This window comes from Natrix helvetica (assembly GCF_964273705.1).
Source record: "Natrix helvetica genome assembly, chromosome: 5".
NCBI classification, from domain to species: Eukaryota; Metazoa; Chordata; class Lepidosauria; order Squamata; family Natricidae; genus Natrix; species Natrix helvetica.
Window position 1 is genome coordinate 64,403,072 of NC_138551.1, and position 20,619 is coordinate 64,423,690.

Sequence of the window (20,619 nt, forward strand, 5' to 3'; positions counted from 1 at the left end):
TGCAGGTTGTTCAGTGAGGACTTGACGGGGTTCCTATTTGCAACCTTTGCCTACCTTCTCCACTAATTTGGCTTGTGGGAAGCCAGAAAATGGTGCAAATGATGACCAATGATTGCAGGGACATTGTGATTGACATAAATGCAAGGATAGGTCATAAAAACCACTCATTCAGCCAGTGCCTTCATATGTTTGAACAGTCACTGAATGAATAGTTGTTAAACGAGAACCACTTGAAGTTAAATATGTTTCTGGGCTACATCATCACAAACTTCACTTGGGGATTTATACCTCATATGGATAGATCTCAGAACACAGAACGCCCTGTACCTGGTGAATGGTTCTAGCCTATTTCTCAGAGATTGTATATAATTGGATAGCTTTGATATGCATAAACTTTGCTATTAACTTTTAAAACGAACATTTCCTGGAGCAATTGCATTAGATGTTATTGTATGTGATTACCAAGCTTTTCCACGAATATTGGAAACTTAGCCACTTCCTCACTTCTCCTAAGTAGTAACTCTGTGTTCCCTGGACTAAATATTGTGAAATGAAAATATTATTAACTTCCTTGATACAGACTTAGGGGATGAAGATAGAAGATCAAATTGCATGCTAAAAATTTTCCTGTTTGGATTGGAACATTTATAAATTCTCAAGTTTCTTGTTTCTTTAGATTAGCAGAACACAAGTTGAAATATGGTCCCCCAGAAACTCTTCCCTTGGATGCTGCTAATACATGCTGCACTTCTACAAGAATCAGGTATTGTGGATATATTATTATATTACATCTCATCTGGAGAAAGGGGGCGGTCTAGAAATCTAATAAATTGATTGATTGATTTGATTGAGATATATTAGAACTGAGGAAAAATTTCCTGACAATTAGAACAATTAATCAGTGGAACAGCTTGCCTCCAGAAGTTGTGAATGCCCCAACACTGGAAGTCTTTAAGAAGATGTTGGATAGCCATTTGTCTGAAACAGTATAGGGTTTCCTGCCTAGGCAAGGGGTTGGACTAGAAGTGTCTCAGTTTTGATCATGTGACCATGGGGATGCTGCATTGGGCTTCAATATGACAAATGGTCATACGTCACTTTTTCACTGCTGTTCTAACTTTGAACAGTCACTAAATGAACTGTTGTAAGTCGAGGACTACCTGAAGGCATTCTTCAAGCTGCCTATGGCTTAAAAAAATGTGAATCCTATCAAACATCTTTTGCATAAATATCACCTAAAATGTTCCGCAAAAGCCCTTAGTTATACAAAGTCAAACCCAATTAAACAAATGAGTCAAAAACATTTTACTTCTTCATTTATTTACTGAGCAAAGTGACCCAAAGCTACATATTGATAATTAAGCACATTAAGGTTTAGAACGGGGATGAATAATATACACTGCAATAATATACAGCCTTTTGGAGCTCAGTGACCTGCACCAAAATGTGTTTTTTCCCTATTACTTTGAGGATAGAAACATATGAAAACTATAGTATGTACAATTCTAAAGAAGCTGACAGTTGCATCTGGCTTTATCCTTAGAGAAAACCAATCACAAACCACAAAAAGCACAAGCACAAATTACGCAATTTTTTTTGTTGCTTTTCTGAAGAAAATAAACAATCTCAATTCATTGCAACTCCTCTTGGAGTGGAGACTTACTGTAGGCACTCAGGCGAGCAGCAGAGGAGATAGTATGATTTTTCAAATGCATTATAGGTAAGTCTTCATTTAATGATGGTAATTGGGACAGGAATTTCCATTGCTAAGCTACATAAGGATCATAAAGCACAATATCACATGCCTGCACTGCTTAGCAATGGCATTTCTGGTTGCCGTCATTTAATGATTCACTGCAGGTTGTTCAGTGAGGACTTGACAGGGTTCCTATTTGTGACCTTTGGCTACCTTCTCCACTAATTTGGCTTGTGGGAAGCCAGAAAATGGTGCAAATGATGACCAATGATTGCAGGAACATTGTGATTGACATAAATGCAAGGATAGGTCATAAAAACGACTCATTCAGCCAGTGCCTTCATATGTTTGAACAGTCACTGAATGAATAGTTGTTAAACGAGAACCTCTTGAAGTTAAATATGTTTCTGGGCTACATCATCACAAACTTCACTTGGGGATTTATACCTCATATGGATAGATCTCAGAACACAGAACGCCCTGTACCTGGTGAATGGTTCTAGCCTATTTCTCAGAGATTGTATATAATTGGATAGCTTTGATATGCATAAACTTTGCTATTAACTTTTAAAACGAACATTTCCTGGAGCAATTGCATTAGATGTTATTGTATGTGATTACCAAGCTTTTCCACGAATATTGGAAACTTAGCCACTTCCTCACTTCTCCTAAGTAGTAACTCTGTGTTCCCTGGACTAAATATTGTGAAATGAAAATATTATTAACTTCCTTGATACAGACTAAGAACAGACAATTAGAACAATTAATCAGTGGAACAGCTTGCCTCCAGAAGTTGTGAATGCCCCAACACCGGAAGTCTTTAAGAAGATGTTGGATAGCCATTTGTCTGAAACAGTATAGTGTTTCCTGCCTAGGGGTTGGACTAGAAGACCTCCAAGGTCCCTTCCAACTCTTCTATTGTATTGTATCTCATCTCATCTCATATTATAATGTTTTATGTTATATATTTTCTTGGATCTTAGAAGGTGATAGGTGGTTGTTAAATCTCAGTAAACTGGGAAATTGTTGCTGCTTTGCTCACAGTATTCAGAAAACACTCAGCAATATTGTAAAGCATGAATCAGCTATGCTGTCAGCGTTCCAAATATCATGCAGAATTAAATCATTGTCCAAGGCAAAGTAGTCCTTAAAACTCCAATTTAATAAGACAGGCATGTTGGCATTAAGCTGGTGAAATTTCAACTCTAAGGCACATCCGGTGAATTCCCCAAGTTAAAAGTTCATCATCTATCCCCACACCCCATAATTCATCACATGGTCCAATCTTCATCTTCCACTCTGGCATGTACACCCCTCTTCTTCCGGCCAGGTGTCGAGGTGCGGAGACAAAAGACGACCTTGAGCTTCTAAGAAATCCATAACAATACATTCCACAATCCTACTCCTTTCTATTCCCCCCTCCCAACTACTATACCAATGAAACAGCATAATATGTATGTTTTAATTATGTGGCAGGCCAAAGATCCTAAAAGGAACAGAATTACAGGCCTGACAGGCGGCCTCTCCTCAAGAGATAAACGTTTCCTGAAAAGAGAATAACATAAATGTTAACTATCAAAATTTAACCACCTCTTCCTCCCCCAGGGGGACCCTTTGGCTTATCAGGGAATTTCTCATGGAATTGCTTCACTAATTTATCTGCTTTCAGATCCCAACTTTTCACCCACGTAGCTTCTGACAAAGGGTATCCCTTCCAAGCTACGCCATCATTAATTGTTAGGATGTCTTTGTTGTTGTTGAACCATGGGTCTGTCTGGAGGGCTGCTTTCAGTTCGGTTCTCAGTTTATCTTGGCTTCGACTGGTGACTTGAGCTGCCTTTTGGTGAGAAGGAGATATGATGGGGTGGAAAATTTCTTCCTTCTTACTGTCAAACTGGGGTTTTCTCGACAGTGCATCTGCTAACAAGTTCTTCCCTGTGGGGATGTGTTTAATTTCAAATTTGAACCTTTGGAAATATTGGGCCCAACGGACCTGTTTGGGGGATAACTTTCGATGGGCAAGGAGAGTTTCGAAGTTTTTATGATCAGTCCATACCTCGAACGGTATATCCCCCCCTTCCAGGAGATGCCTCCAGGTGAGCATGCTCCATCTGATCGTGAATGCCTCCTTCTCCCAAATGGGCCACCTTCTTTCCGTAGTGGTGAGTTTCTTGGAGATGTAAGCGCATGGTAAGAGGTGGCCTTCTTTATTCTTTTGTAGTAGCACCGCGGCTATCGCGACATCACTGGCATCCGTTTGGATTATGAAAGGTCGCTCTGGATCGGGGTGTTGCAATATGGGTTCTTGAGCAAAGAGCCGTTTTAATTTCTCAAAAGCCTTTTGACAGTCGATTGTCCATTTTAATGGTTGGTTTGCTTTTGGTTTAGTAGGGGAAGGCCCCGTTCTTAATAGGTCAGTCAATGGTAGGGCAATTTCAGCAAAGGTTGGAATAAACTGCCTATAAAAGTTTGCAAATCCAAGGAAGCTTTGTAATTGTTTGCGAGTGCTTGGAGGTTTCCAATCTAACACCGCTTTCACTTTTTCTGGGTCCATTTCTACTCCTTCATTGGAGATACGATATCCCAGATAATCTAGCGAGGTCTTGTGGAATTCACACTTTGACAATTTTGCATAAAGTTTGGCAGCTAGAAGTTTTTTCAGGACTTGCCGTACCAGTTTCACATGTTCTTCCATGTCTCAGAGAAGATCAAGATGTCATCTAAATAAACGAGTACTCCGCGGTACAGGTGGTCATGTAGCACTTCATTTATGTACTGCATGAATACTGCGGGTGCTCCTTGTAGTCCGAAAGGCATGACTTTATATTGGAAGCTGCCTAAGGGAGTATTAAAAGCGGTCTTCCACTCATCCCCTTTCCGGATTCGTATACGGTAATACGCCTCTCTCAAATCCAGCTTGGTGAAGATCTTGCCCTTAGCCAAGTGGTTCAACATATCTTTCATGAGAGGGAGGGGATAGGTATTCTTTTCGCATACCGCATTCAAAGCTCGTAAGTCCACACAGAGGCGAACCCCCCCATCTTTCTTTTCCCTGAAGAGCACTGGGGCCGCTACTTTTGATTTTGCTGGTTCAATAAACCCTCTTTTCAAATTGGTGTCGATGTACTTCCTCAATTCTATCATCTCTTTAGGCGTCATAGAGTACATTTTGGGCTTTGGTAAGGTTACCCCAGGTTTGAACTCTATGGCACAATCTGTGGCGCGGTGAGGTGGAAGGTAGTTTCCGTCTTCCTCACTGAACACCTCCGCCAGATCCCAATAGATCTTTGGGACTCGTTGGATTCCCGGAAGTTTAGTGTCTGCTGCGGTTGCTGCAGGTTCTGGATGGGTTGGGCTGTTAGGTTCCAATGTTCCTGGGTGGCCTTTTGGTTCCACTGGTGGTAACGGCCCAAGTCCAATAGTCACCTTTCTAACGCCATCCTCCCACTTTATGGTAGGTTCCCACTTGTCCAACCATGCAAGCCCTAGGATAACTGACTCCTGCATTCCAGGGGCCACGATGAATCTGAGGAACTCATAGTGGCGGCCTATCACCAGTTTTACTAACTCAGTGATCTTTGTAGCCAGAGCTCCCCCAATTAGGGTTCCATCCACTTGCTCAAACGGAATGGGTTGTTTCAGGGGTCTGGTGCGTATACCTAGTTGCTCCACTATTGACATGCTGATTAAGCATCGGGTGCAGCCAGTATCTATAATCACCCCAACTTCCCCTTCTACCCCCGTTTTCGGTATTTGGAGTTTGGCTTTTATTTGGAAGGGGCGGATAGGTGCACTCACCATTGGGTCGTCTTCTGGGTTTCCTTCCTCTTCCTCCTCTGAAGTGTCCAGGGCGTTTTCAGTGGCTCCGCTCTCTGCCCCTGCTGGCTGTTGTGCCAGACGACTTTTTTCTGGTGGTTTTCTGGGGGTTTTCTTGACTGTGCTGGCAGGTGGTTGGCGTGGTTGTGGAACTGGGGCTGGAGCCCAGCATGTAGATGCCCGGTGGCCAAGCTGACCACAACGGTAGCACTTTATTTTGGGGCCCCAGGAACGAGGGGTTGGCGGGAGCTTTTCAGTTTGCTGCCTCTGCGTTCGGTGGGCTAACGGTTTTTTTTCAGGGGTTCTGGTACCAGGCTTTGGATAGGTATTAATCTCATGGTCCAGTATGATTGCAGTGGTGTACCATTCTTGGATACGATCTGGGGTCCCCCTTACGGCACAAGCTTGTTTCAGTTTGGGATCTAAGGCCTTTTTGAACGTATAGACCAATAGTCTCTCTGGCCAGTAACGTAGTCTTCCAGCTATTCTCAGGAATTCCCAAACTAATTCTTTGACCGGCCGACCCCCCTGTCGTAATTCCTGGATCTGGTCTTCAGCATCTACCTGTTGGGCCACATCGTAAAATCGGGCCCGCATCAGTTGGATGAACCCCGTTATGTCATCTAACTCAGGAGCTGCTTCTTCATGGAGTTCCGCTATCCATTGTGCTGCCTCTCCTTCATTCATCCCCTCTGCTTGGATCAGTTCTCGATCCGTCAGGTATTGTGGGCCTACTTGGTCAACGTATGCCAACACTCGATTCATAAAGTAAGCTAGTTTGTCTCTGCTGCCATCATAGGTTGCACGGAACCTTGGGGGTGTGGGAGGAGGAGGGGGTGCTGGTGGTTGAACCGGAGCAACCTGTTGGCCTGCTGCTTGGGGTGGTAAGCTTCTTTGTGGGGCCACACCCATCGGTTGGGCAAAAACCTGCTGAGGCATTGGTGGGGGGGGCTGGGCCCTGTGGTGGTCCCATTCCCTGGCTCTGCCTCTGAGCAGCTATTTGGGGTGGCGCCATTGGTTGGGAAGGGGCAGGCGTCCACTGGCATTGAGCCCATCCATGACCCGGGAAGAAAGCCCAACCTGAATTGGCTTGATTGATGGGTCCAGAGCCATCGCTTTGCAGAGGGGGGGGGAGGTGAACGTGTTCCAGGCCCCTTTCGGCTGGTTAAGTTTTACTTCCCAACTTTTTTCACTCCAGGAGGGGGGGGTGCTGATTCGCTGATGGCTGTGTGGAAAGACCCAAGGTCTCCGCTCCACTGCGCAGCAGTTTCTCTGCTGGGGAAGGATAATGTGGGCTTTGCTAGGCTCCACCCGGGTGGTTCTGGGGGCCCCAGGGGTTTTTGTTCACTCACATTTAGGCGTCGGAATTGGTCCTGAAGGCCCATCAAAGACTGGCTGCGTGAGAGCGACTGAGATCTCCATTCATTTGCTCTTCTCCCCATGCTCCAGCCGTCTGTCAGAGTTCCCTTGGGGGGCCCCCCTCCTTCCAGCAGGCATTCCTGAGAAGCAATAAATCCCGAAACTTCCTCTCGCAGGTCTAACTCTGTCTGTGAGGAAAATCTTGGTTTCGGTTCCTTTTCCCTCGCCTCTGCCTGTTGAACTATTTCTTTAGAAGGTGCATAGATAGTCTCGACAAAAATAAGCAATCCATCATCCTTAGCTTTCTCTGCTGCATTCTTTCCCTCCTCCATCTTCACTGAAATTTCGTCCTGCCCAGGGTTGGGTCAGAACTGGGATTCAGTACCCCGATGAAAGAAAAAATTTATGGTAGAGTTGAAATAATGTCAGCGTTCCAAATATCATGCAGAATTAAATCATTGTCCAAGGCAAAGTAGTCCTTAAAACTCCAATTTAATAAGACAGGCATGTTGGCATTAAGCTGGTGAAATTTCAACTCGAAGGTACATCCGGTGAATTCCCCAAGTTAAAAGTTCATCATCTACCCCCACACCCCATAATTCATCACATGGTCCAATCTTCATCTTCCACTCTGGCATCTTCTTCCGGCCAGGTGTCGAGGTGCGGAGACAAAAGACGACCTTGAGCTTCTAAGAAATCCATAACAATACATTCCACAATCCTACTCCTTTCTATTCCCCCCTCCCAACTACTATACCAATGAAACAGCATAATATGTATGTTTTAATTATGTGGCAGGCCAAAGATCCTAAAAGGAACAGAATTACAGGCCTGACATATGCTTGGCTCAATATTACCTCTTGATTCTATGAATTTGGATGCACAGAATCAAAAGAATCAGTGTACAAATCTTGTACAAAAAGCACAAGGCCAGTGTGTACCAGTGACGTGCAGTCAGGTGAGGCAAGTGAGGCATAGCCTCTGTCAGGCCTGTAATTATATTCTTTTTAGGATCTTTGGCCTGCCACACTTTTTAATAATTCTCTATGCTGTTTCATTAGTGTAGTAATTGGGAGGGGGGAATAGAAAGGAGTAGGATTGTAGAATGGATTGTTGACATTCTTTTGTAGAAGCCAAGGTCATCTTTTGTCTTCGCATCTCGACACCTGGCCGGAAGAAGATGGGTGTACATGCCAGCGTGGAAGATGATGATTGGAACATGTGATGGATTTGTGGGTGTGGGGAGAGATCATGAACTTTCAACTGGTTGAACTTAGAGGATGTAATTTAGAGTTGAAATTTCCATAGCCGTGCTAACATGCTTGCGGAATAAATTGCACCATTAAGGATGTTTTGCCTTGGACAATGATTTATTTCTGCATGGTATTTAGAACCCTAACAGCCTCACCACTCTCATCATGAAAAAAAAAGTAAAAGGAAAAAGCTGAGCTAGTTGCTGCCTCACCGTGGATGACTCTGCTTAACCTCACTGGTGCTCTCCCTCCCCAAGTGTAGTGACTTCCTCCCCAGGCCCCCATTCATTTCTCTCTCTCTCACACACACAGCTGGATAAAACTATATAAAAATCTAGCCCAGCTTCACTGATTACAAGTTTGAAAAGGCAACGTGGCTCCACCTGCAATCAAACTACACTTGGGGAGGGAGAGCACAAGCGAGCACTGAGGAGACCACAGGAGGAGGCAGGAATCCAGGCAAAGAGCCATGCTGTAGTACGCACACTTCCCCCCAGCCTCTTTCTTTTGGAAGGCTCAGCTTCTCTGCCTCTCCTCTCACCCCAGCCTGCCAGCAGGAGGTGGTGGGTGGGCTTTATTGTGTTCCAGGCATTTCCCACCCAGACAGCAAGCTGCATTTGCAATGGTGGAGGTGTTTGGGAAAGGCAGCAGGGGAATGGGGGGGGGGGATGGCAGAGGAGCTGCTTTCAAGCCACTGGAAAAGATATCCAATCCAACTTTTGTGTGTGGAGGGGTTTGTTTGAGAGTGAGTGAGAGAGGGAAGGGGTAGGAGAGATAGTCCAATCCAACTTCTGTGTGTGTGTGTGTTTTTTTGTGTGTGTGTGTGTGTGTGTGTGTGTGTTTGAGAGAGGGGGAGGAAGGGAGAGAGGGAGGAAGGATGGGAAGGAGAAGAAAAAGAAAAAGAAAGAAGGAGCAAAGGAGAAAAACAAATGCTGTCACTTTAAATTGGAACTGACCATGCCTGGCTGTGGAATTCTGGGAGCTGAAGTCCACAAGTCTAAAAATATTTGAAACTCAGCACTGTGTCAGTGCCTCACCAGTCATAAACCTCACCGCACGTCACTGGTGTGTACACATTTTAATGCTTTTATGCTAATCCAAAAATGGTTTTCATGAGAATTGTGAAAAGACACCATCCAATGTCTTTGGATAGTGCTAGCAATCATTCATCAAGAAATGCCCACAAAACCACTCTCAGTTAATCCCTTTCGGTGATTTCTATGAATAAAATGAATCAACTTAGGAATTATGGTAAGACATAATAAAACTACTATGAATCCATCATCTACCATGTTGATCTAAAGTTATTATTTTGCAGATGATATTGTAGCATTATTCAGAACAGTATTGAGAAAATTCAGAACAGTATTGAACTGACCTAATTGTATTTTACCACAACCACTTACTATAATATCATTTTTGTTTTTGAAAGGGACACAGGAACTACGCTTAGTAAATGGATGGAACAGATGTGCCGGAAGATTAGAGGTTTATTTTAAAGGAGTTTGGGGGACTGTTTGTGATGACTACTTTGATCCGATTAATGCACAAATAGTGTGTAGACAACTTGCATGTGGCAATGCAACGAAGGTGGTAGGATGGGCATACTTTGGCCAAGGAACAGGGCAGATCAGTCTGGATGATGTAAGATGCACAGGAAGTGAGCCCACCATCTGGGATTGTGTTCACCCTGAGTGGTTCAATCATGACTGTGGACACAATGAGGATGTCGGTGTCGTTTGCTCAGGTATACATCTGTCTGTATATTTATATATGATGTAGATCTTTAAAAATGAAGCCAAGCCAGATATCTCAACTAAAAAGTTACTAAAGGATGACTAAAAGTAGAACATTTAGTCAGTGTACAAACTAACATCATTTGGTCGAGTAATCTGAATCAGATAGTACCAAGTCAAAAGCTGAAGAAACAGAAACATATATAGGGTTTATCTGAAATGCAGAACTAATGAAGTTAGTGAACTATTATTCTTATTAGCTAAGAAAACTGTGTTCTATAAGAAAAGGTAACTGCTTCTTCAGATTAAACTCAGCTCCTTTTATAACTAAATTAACACATTGGCCTAATGAAGGACTTTACTATTGCCTTATTTGGTCTAACCTAAAATTCTGTGGCCTTGCATGCAAATATTAAATAAGTCAAACCCTCTTTAGTTTTATTGAGATCAACCATGTGAGTTAAGTGCTGGTCTCTGTTTGATCAATGTCTACTAAGTAACATATATGCAATTGTTTCCTAAACTGAAAGTTTATAAATGGCAATGGACAAACATTAGCCATCTACTGTAATCAAGATGAAACAATCCATGATAATCTCAAAGTGGACTATTATAGTCTTTCTAATTGACTATTAATGACAAGTTATTTGTTATTTACAAATGGGAATGCAGTGCCTTATGCAAAAGATCAAAGAACTTATTAAAATGCTATTACTCTGTATTAGTAATTTTATAATCCTTTTATAGTCCTTTTATAGTATGTAAATTATGAAGCTAATTGCAGTTTTTGTTAATCTGATTCGATCATAAGCATCATAAGCATCAGTGAGAGATGAAAATGCAAATGATTTCTTGTAACTAAATATCTAGATTTTCATAAAAATAATATATGATAATATTATAATTTATGCAGTAACAAAATTAAATAACATTATCAACATTTTCTGCCTTTTTGTTAAAAGATGCTGCATTACTACCAACAGGTAAGTTTCTTTATTTACACTTGGTTAAAAATGAGAGCGGGTTGATTTTTCTTAAATCCATAACCATTCTGGGGAATCATAGTCATGATTTTGTTCATTGAGTTTATTTATTTTTATTTATTTTATTTATCAAATTTATTAGCCGCTCCCTCTCCACAAGGGACTCGGGGCGGCGTACAATAAATAAAAGCACATATATATATTACACGTCTATACTTTACAAATTGAAATGTGGTTTCTCTGAAATGTTTTGCTTTTCCTGATGACAGGCAGTACAAAAATACCAACCCCAACTCCATTTGCTACATCTAAAGGTAAGCACCTTAAAACACTATTTATTTATTATATTTTCATCCCATTTCATCTTCCATTTATTATTTTACAAATAAATGGTGGCAAATATGCCTAATACTCTTCTCTTTCCATCTTTCCCACAAAAACCCACCCTGGGACATGAGCTGAGTTAAGAAAGGGTGAGAGGCTCAAAGTCACCCAGTCGGCTTTCACGCCTAAAATGAGACTAGAACTCGGTCTCCTGATTTCTAGGCCAGCACCTTATCCACCTCTGCAAAAGGAGTACAAAGATATAAAATATGGGTGAGGGCAGATGAAGCGAGGAAGGTTAGGTTTGTCAGCAACTTTTACCAAGAGTTTGCTCCATTGATATCAGGGGTGCTTTCGGCATAAATAGCGTTTGTTCTTAACTTTTAGGAAGAATAACAGTTTTGTTCCCAATATACCACTGTTAAATTTGTTAACTGCTATTCAGGAAGCAGTACTATATAATAAGATAGTGTGAGTCTATATGGAAACGGTATGAGTGTGTGAGGCGTCTGCACCCAACTTTCAATTTTGCCAGAGGTAGTCTGTTCCTTCAGATTATAATGTGGGTTTTTGGTGAGAAAAACAATACTTGGCTCCAGGGTCACATGCAGTTCCCCCAAAACTTGGTCGTGAGCTTGGGCCTCTCTGCCATTCATAATATGTCATAAAGAGAACATTATTCAATATTTGTAAAATTTAAATTAATTCAATTTAAATCAATAAATAATGTGAAATCATTTTTTTTTCATCTTGAGCTTTCATCTGAGGCATTTCTGGATCCCAATTTATTTCTTGCACTGTAGCTCTAACACCAAAGTCAAAAATTCTTGATCTGAAAGAGGTGTTGTACCCTGCTCTAAATATATCTATTTATTAATTAATACCTGATAAATGGAGACCAAAGTTGCAGAAGTGATGCTGACCTTTGCTATAATGGGGTACAAATTTTTATTTGTTGGGGAAAGATAGGTGCAGGTGTAGTGTGCCAAAAGATTAATTGTGATGTTACCTTGCCTGTGCGTGGAAAGGTTTATTTTTGTGATGCCTCAGAAATACAGGTAGTCCTCAACTTTCAACCACAATTGAGACCAACATTTCGGTTACTAAGCAAGACATCTGTTAAGTGAGTTTTCCCCACTTTGCAACCTTTCTTGCCACTGACAATTGACCCCGACAATTAAATGAATCACTTCAGTTGTTAAGATAGTTAACATGGTTGTTAAATGAATCTGGCTTCCCTATTGACTTGCTTATCAGAAGGTTGCAAAAGGTGATCGCATGAACCTGGGACACTGCAATTGTCATAAATAAGAGTCAGTTGTCAAGTGTCTGAATTTTGATCATATGATCATGGGGATGATGCAACAGTCATAAGTGTCAAAAAAGGTTGTAAGGCACTTTTTTTAGTGCCATTACAACTTTGAACAGTCACTAAATGGACTGTTATAAGTTGTGGGTTACCTGTAATCCTTCTTGAATATGTTGAACATAAAGACCAGCCTGGGGCCAATGTTATTGCCCAGAATGGTTTGAATGTTCGGAACTGATTATGGTGGAGACTGAAGTGTAATTTTGTGCAGGTAATTTCCAATTTCGTGTAACGAACTGCCTTGATTGTGTAACCAGAGGTAGGTTGCTCCCGGTTCGGCCTGGATCAGGAGGATCCGCCATTTGCCCAGATCTATGCGCATCTGCCCAAGTGTATGCGCATAAATGAGCGCACAAACAAACCAGTATTTTAAAAAATGGAAACCCACCAGTGTGTAACATATTATACAGTATCAGGGTACTTCCACACATTGTTTTTTTATATTTCTCAACCCTCAGAATCAGTCTGAGAACAATTGTTCTTCATCTTTAGTGTTGCCACTTCAGAAATGCTAAGAAGCAAACTCAGTGCTCCACCCAATAGCTTTATATCTTCAAAAGGGAGAGGTGGGAGATGAAAAACATCCAGTTAGCTGACACTTTGTTCTTTGACATAAGATGCTTGCTTTTTTTTTTCCCCCCCCAAGAGGCAACTGGACTTTCTGGAGTTGCCTCTTGGGCAAACAAAGCACCTTTGGAACCTTTTGTGAAATTACTGAGAATCTCCATATACATTTGACAAAAGGTCTGTGCAATTTCACTTGTTCCCATTTTGTCTGGATGAATGAAGTGGAGCTACGAACAGATCCATGAACTCTGTCTTTGATGGAGATACAGAAATACAGATTCTCAAAATAAGTATACAAACAAACAAAGCAGGTACACAGAATGTTTTAGTGCAAGCTGTTTGCCTAACAAGTTAACTCTACAATTTATTGTTTTTGTCAGACCTTTCTACAACCTCCGTAGATCTGACTACACAGGAAATAAGAGGTATTTCTTATATGCTGAAATAGATTTACCTTTTTGTGTGTGTCGTTCTGTTCAATAAATGATTATGATTAATGGTGAGACATTTGTAAAGCCTGTTTTCTACACTTGGGTGTACTTTTTTTAAAGTGGACAACATTGTTCTGTGTGATAAAATATTGCATCTAAATAAAATATACACAGACTGTTGGGCAAAATTCAACTATTTTCTGTGTTCAATGTAGCTTAATAAAACTGATCTGTTATGTCATTGCATAAGCACCCAGAGACAAGAGTTTAAAAAAACCTCTTATGTAACTATTTGCTGAATAGCATTAGTGTTGTGGTTTTTACATTAAATCGAGTGCCTTTGAATCTAAAGAAGATATTTTAAAAGGATTTAAAAAATAAAAAACACAGTTAAGAACCTGAATGTGTCAACAGATACAATTCTATTAAAACTTGTTATTATCACTTGCAAAAAGCATCATCTTTAAAAATGGCTGATTACTCTGAGCCCTTTTTTCCTTTTTCTTGATTTCCTGCTATTCTTAAAATTGCACACATGGCAAGTTGGTTACCCAAGCTGAAATTCATTTAGTGAAATAAAACAAATCCTTATTGAGATCACAGGTGGATGTGTAAGAATGGGATTTTTTGTTTCTGAAAAAAAAAAACTTTTATTTATAAACCGCACCCTTTCCTAAACAGGACTCGGGGCGGTGTACAGTCATTATTAAAAACCATATACATATCAAAATAGAATACAAATACATAAACATAGACATAGACAGAGGAGGTAGAAAATATACTGTACCATATTTACTTAAAATACAAATAAGATTAAAATTCCCTTAAAAATTCCACGATAAGATGTTTGCCAGGAGGTGAAAGATGGAGCTATAAATAGGCTAAGCCAGCTAATTGGAACAGGTGGGTCTTAAGCTTCTGTTGGAAGGAGCGGAGGTCATTAATAGTTCTAATATCGGGGGGAAGGTCATTCCAGAGGGTTGGGCCCATCACAGAGAAGGCTCTACTCCTAGGCGTCACCCGTTGGCACTGCTTGGCGGATGGCACCTGGAGGTGTCCCTCCCTGTGAGAGCAGATAGGTCGTAGAGATGTGTGAGGTGAGATGCGATCCCGCAGGTAACTAGGTCCCATGCCATGGAGTGCTTTAAAGATAGTAACCAACACCTTGAAATATATATATATATTTGTCAGCCCTTTCTACACCCTCTCCTAAGCTGACCACTCAGGGAATAAGAGGTATTTATTATATGTGGGACTTTCATCCTTATAACAGTAATAACTATTATAACAATAAACCTACAACACTTCCAGCTGATCACGAGGGTTGCAAAACAGAACAGCAGAGGTGATTCCTCTCTCTTTGGTAAGACGGGCAACTCGTTGCTCGCTCCGGCTCCCCGGTGGGCTTCCCCACTTCTTGGGGGGCACAGGACTCCCCGTAGAGGCGTCCTGCCGGAGGGGCGGCATCGCGGGGGATCCCTGCATCGGCGGCGGCCGGCGGGAGGTCCCCTGCGCGCTCAAGGCACCGGGGAGCAGATCGGAGGACGCGTGGGCGTCTTCGCTGACAGGCTGTTCGGAGTGAAAAAAGAAAGCTGAAGGATGCGGCGGCGGAGCAGTGAGGTGTACACTCCCTTCATTCCTATTACCAACTTTAAAATCTGTCAGCTGTGCAAACTTGAACTTTTGGCTTGATTTGGAGAGGTGCGGCTGGATGGGAGGGGGATTTCCCCCCCCCTTGGAAACAAGTGAGCTCTCAGCCCCAAGGGAAGGAGGAGGGGGAGAGCCAAACCAAAGATGTCACACCCCTACTAAATGGATTTTCAGATTTAAACTTTTAAGGTTTAAGACAATGAGATCTGGAAGCCCTGGGAACTTTGAACTTTGAAAACTTTATTTGTTGCCTCAATATCCGAAGCTGGAAGGGCAAGATGGCACACTTCCGTTTTCTTCATGAGATGTGAGACTTGACTCCACCTTTTAGCTTCAGGCTTCCGGTCTTTGTCTCCGTGCTACCTGGATAATTCTCTTGTGGATTGTTTGCTTCTGAACCCCCTGGAGGGAAAAACGACTGCTCTTTTGCCAGGGTGATTAGAAAACTCCCCTATGCTTGGACTCTCTGTCTCCTGGATTCTCTTGGCTGTTCTATCTCTCTGACTGATCCTTCTTTATACTGACTGAACTCTCTACTTGATAAACAATGGCATCTAAAAGACCACCTCCTGGAAAGTCAGGCTTTGCTGCCTCTGCCCGAACATCTACAACCTCCAGTCCTAGCACTCAATCAACGTTAACAGCCTTCAAGCAACCTAAATCTACGGACCTGGAGTTTCATCAAATGTTACAACAACTTCTACAGGGACAAGAGGAAATAAAGAGACAATTGAAGGAGATGAAAGAAGAAATTAAAGAGAACCAGGATAAAATTAATAAGAACTCACAGAGACTGGATCTTTTGGAAGATGAGGCGGCTGAGATGAAGGGGGGGATAGAGGGGGTGCAGAGGGGAAACAAAGAACTTGACACCCAACAAATGAAAATAGAGTTTGAGAGAATGTCTTTTTATCTTAGATTTCAGAATGTGATGGAGACAGATAATGAAAACATAAGGGACATCATGACAACCATTTTGGCTGAGTATATTCAGAAGGAAAAACAACAGATGGGGTGGGAAATAGACCTGGCCTATAGAGTGAACTCAGCGTATGCTAGAACACACAATGTCCCCAGGGAGGTACACATTAAATTTCTTAGGAAAAGCACAAGAGATGAAATCCTGAATGCACAAAGGGGGCAAGCCTTGACATACAAAGATAAGGAGATAACCATTCTGAAACAGATCCCCAAGAAAGTGAGGGAGAAAAGAAAATCTTATTCGCGATTGGCGAATAAACTATACCAGAAGGGGGTGTGGTTTCGATGGTTACTGCCTGAAGGTATGCTAATATTCTGGGAGGAGACAAGAGTTAGAATTAATACACCCATAGAGGCGCAGGCCTTTATGGAAAAAAATAAACTACTCCTAGAAAAACCAGAAGATACTTCAGTAGATGTACAAGACACGGGAGGGGCCGGAGCACTGGCAACTGGGGGACATGGGGCAACATCAAGAAAGCTCAGATCACACAAATAAGTAAGAAAATCCATGTGATATAAACTGACCGAAATTACCAATTGAATTTACCACACTGACTATATGCTATTATGTAATATTTGAATTTTATGTAAATGTATACTATGAGTCTGGAGAGGGGGGTGCACCTACCGCATTTCGCAGCTGTCAAAATTTGTAACCTTTCCGTTACCTTTTCCCTATGTAAAACATCAAAAAACCAATAAAAAACTTTGTTTTTTAAAAAAAGAAATCTGTATAACAAATAAAAAACAAATTCATACACTAGACCTTTCTTTCTATTACATATATCAGATCAGTAAAAATCCATTTTAATTCCAATTACTCATTACGTCACTCCCACTATCTTGTCCGTATAGAATAAAATATTTTTCTTCTGTGCAATAACTATCAAGCAATTATAAACTTCTTTTTCTCAAAGGATTCTCAACCTTGTTAGTATCTATGAAGAAAAAAATTCCACGCCTGTTTTCTTGAGAATTGTAGATTTACTTGGAACTTTTCTTTCAACTATATGGAAGGCTTGTAATTAAACGATCATCGTAATAGAGAGTAGTACCAGATTTATATTCCAAAATTGCAGTTAAATTATTTGCATTGTCTGGTACTTGTGAAATTGCCTCAGTGATTTGATAACTTTCTACACTTAATGGCACCTCTGAATTAGTCATTATTATTCCAATTACTTAAATAGTTCGTTCCTCTTGCTTTTCTAACATTTTTAGAACATAATTGAACCATAAAGTGAATTGTTTTATTTAAATACTTCTCAAGCATACTCTGGCAATCTGATAAAGGCCACGATTTTTTTCCATGTTCTTAGCCCCCTCTTGTGGTCAAGGAATAATTTTTTAATACATTGTTTATGCTTCCTGGCCAATCAGAATTTATACAAATTGAAAACTTTCAGCCACCCACAACTAAACAATCCAAAGCTGCAGAGCACAAAATAAATAAATAAATAAATAAAACCACAGATTGTTATATTCTTATGTTTTCCATCAAAGTTTAAAAAAAAAAACCTCCATTCTTCCTTATTTTAACTTGTCTCCAACAACCCTCTTCCCTGTCATTTACAATACAATACAATAATAGAGTTAGAAGGGACCTTGGAGGTCTTCTAGTCCAACCCCCTGCCTAGGCAGGAAACCCTATACCGTTTCAGACAGATGGCTATCCAACATCTTCTTAAAGACTTCCAGTGTTGGGGCATTCACAACTTCTGGAGGCAAGCTGTTCCACTGATTAATTGTTCTAACTGTCAGGAAATTTCTCCTCAGTTCTAAGTTGCTTCTCTCCTTGATTAGTTTCCACCCATTGCTTCTTGTTTTACCATCAGGTGCCTTGGAGAATAGTTTGACTCCCTCTTCTTTTTGGCAACCCCTGAGATATTGGAACACTGCTATCATGTCTCCCCTAGTCCTTCTTTCTCTTAAGCTAAACATACCCAGTTCCTGCAACCGTTCTTCATATGTTTTAGTCTCCAGTCCCCTAATCATCTTTGTTGCTCTTCTCTGCACTCTTTCTAGAGTCTCCACATCTTTTTTACATCGTGGCGACCGGAACTGAATGCAGTATTCCAAGTGTGGCCTTACCAAGGCATTATAAAGTGGTATTAACACTTCACGTGATCTTGATTCTATCCCTCTATTTCTGAAGCCTAGAACTTTGTTGGCTTTTTTGGCAGCTGCTGCACACTGCTGGCTCATATTTAAATGGTTGTCCACTAGGACTCCAAGATCTCTTTCACAGTTACTACTACTGAGCAAGGTATCATCTATACTGTACCTGTGCATTCCGTTTTTGTTGCCTAAATGTAGAACCTTACTCTTTTCACCATTGAATTTCATTTTATTAGATAGTGCCCAATGTTCAAGTTTGTCAAGATCCTTCTGTATCTTAAGCCTATCTTCTGGAGTGTTAGCTATTCCTGCCAGCTTGGTGTCATCTGCAAATTTGATGAGTTCCCCATTTATTCCCTCATCCAAATCATTGATGAAGATGTTGAAGAGTACTGGGCCTAAAACAGAGCCTTGGGGTACTCCACTGCATACTTCCCTCCATGAAGATGCAGTTCCATTGAGGACTACACGTTGAGTGCAGTTGGTCAGCCAGTTACGAATCCATCGGGTGGTGATGCTGTCTAACCCACATGCTTCTACTTTCTCTAGTAGTAGGTTATGGTCTACCTTATCAAAAGCCTTACTGAAGTCCAAGTAAACTATATCGATGGCATAGTTATTATTTATATAATAACTATGTTTATTATTTATTATTATTATTATTTATTTACCAATAAGGAAGTCTCAGAAATGAGACAGATCTTCAAAATGTATAAAAGGCTGTGACTGCAAAAAGTTTATTTTAGCTTAATAAAGATAATAAACTTACAAACTGATTAAGAGTAATATGCACTTCTTATTATCTGTTTAAAAAATAAAATCCAAAATGGCTGCTATTTAAACAGCAAAGTGATTGCAACCCTGTCCCCCAGCTGCTCCTGAAGCTTCTTGCAGACCATTGTTGTATGGAGGGTCTTGTGGGGTGATACTAAGACTATACCTAACCTGGGAGAGTCATATAAATGAAAGGAAAATGGTTCCCTTATTAGTAGTTAAAGAAATCTTGGTCCAGAGGAAATCCCACCAGACTGATCATTCGGCCATTTTCAGGAAGGTCAATTGTTTGAGGATATATCACTCACTGGGGGAAAAAGACTTCATTAAGTCACAACAGCTGCTGTTTTGTATTATAAATGTTAGATACTTGTTCTAACTATAGTGGTTTCCACCAAGGTCCTCTGTTCCAACGGGAACAGAGGTTTAATCCTATTGGTCGAAGGGTCTGACAGCTCCCTATAAAAGGGCTGGTGTCAGACTTAACCTTCACTGGATTGTTCTCACTTGTACTTAATAAAGAGGTGTTGTTACCGTTGAGCCTGTGTGTGCCTATCCATTACCTAATCTAACAATAAACATTGTAAATGTTTAGCATGCAAAATCCTTCCTTAGTAAGTGATTATATATAAGCCCTTTATATCCTTAGTAAGTGAACATATATAAGCCTTTACTACTAAAGATATCATCCACAGTCTCATACTGGGGAGTAAGGCAATTTCACGTACTGTATACAATTTATTTCGTGCCTGTATTCATTGTTATTATCTCATAAATATGTTCTGATTTTTTGGGGTGCCATTTTTAGCTCCAGCTACTCCATCTCCACCTCCTATCAAAACAACCATCAAAACAGCCATCACGCCAGAAGTGGCCCCTAGTAAGAAAATTCACACTTTTATTTTCTATAAGAATGCACTGATGAGTGATCAAAAATGTAGTCTAGTAATAATTGTTATATTCACATCACTTATTGCACTTCAAGTGACAAGGATCAAAGGAAGGAACATGTAGGGAGTCTTGGGGGGAGGAGTTATAAGCCACTTGGAGAGGTAATTCTCAATCAAATGAGAGAAGATTAACAATATTCTATGAATCAATGTCAGAATTCTATGAAACAAATAACTAAAGTTATATCGGACAACACACGTTTTGTATCTTCCCATACTTTTTCAGCACTAATTTATTGTCAAATTATAAAATAAATATGAACTATCTTATTTTTTTTCAAATAAGAATGTTATATACAAAAGGATATATTAAAATAGATGCATGAAAGCTGACCATTCTTCATGACAGAGAACTATATACTTGCCATATGAACCTTCTTTAATTAATTTTGAATACACACACAGAGACAGACATATATACACACATACATGTATACACATACATATATTTACACACACACGTGCACACATACAGGGAAATTTCCTTTTCCACAGTATAACATTGAAGGAAAAGTTTATATGTATATAAACTTAGTACAAGATCATATTTCAGTCACAAATATGAAGATACATCATTAAAGAAAATGGACTTCATGAGTAATGTTGAAA

The 20,619-nt window shown here is 40.6% G+C and overlaps 1 protein-coding gene across 1 annotated transcript; it reads left to right on the forward strand.

Annotated features, from left to right (window-relative positions):
- Positions 1 to 681: 681 nt before the first annotated feature.
- Positions 682 to 13,551, forward strand: LOC309392643 (putative DMBT1-like protein; the record flags this gene model as incomplete). Its single annotated transcript, XM_081954073.1, has 5 exons — positions 682 to 763; positions 9,557 to 9,871; positions 10,823 to 10,843; positions 11,113 to 11,157; positions 13,484 to 13,551. The coding sequence occupies exons 1-5, from the start codon at positions 700 to 702 to the stop codon at positions 13,549 to 13,551; spliced, it is 513 nt and encodes a 170-aa protein (XP_081810199.1). The 5' UTR covers positions 682 to 699.
- Positions 13,552 to 20,619: the final 7,068 nt, after the last annotated feature.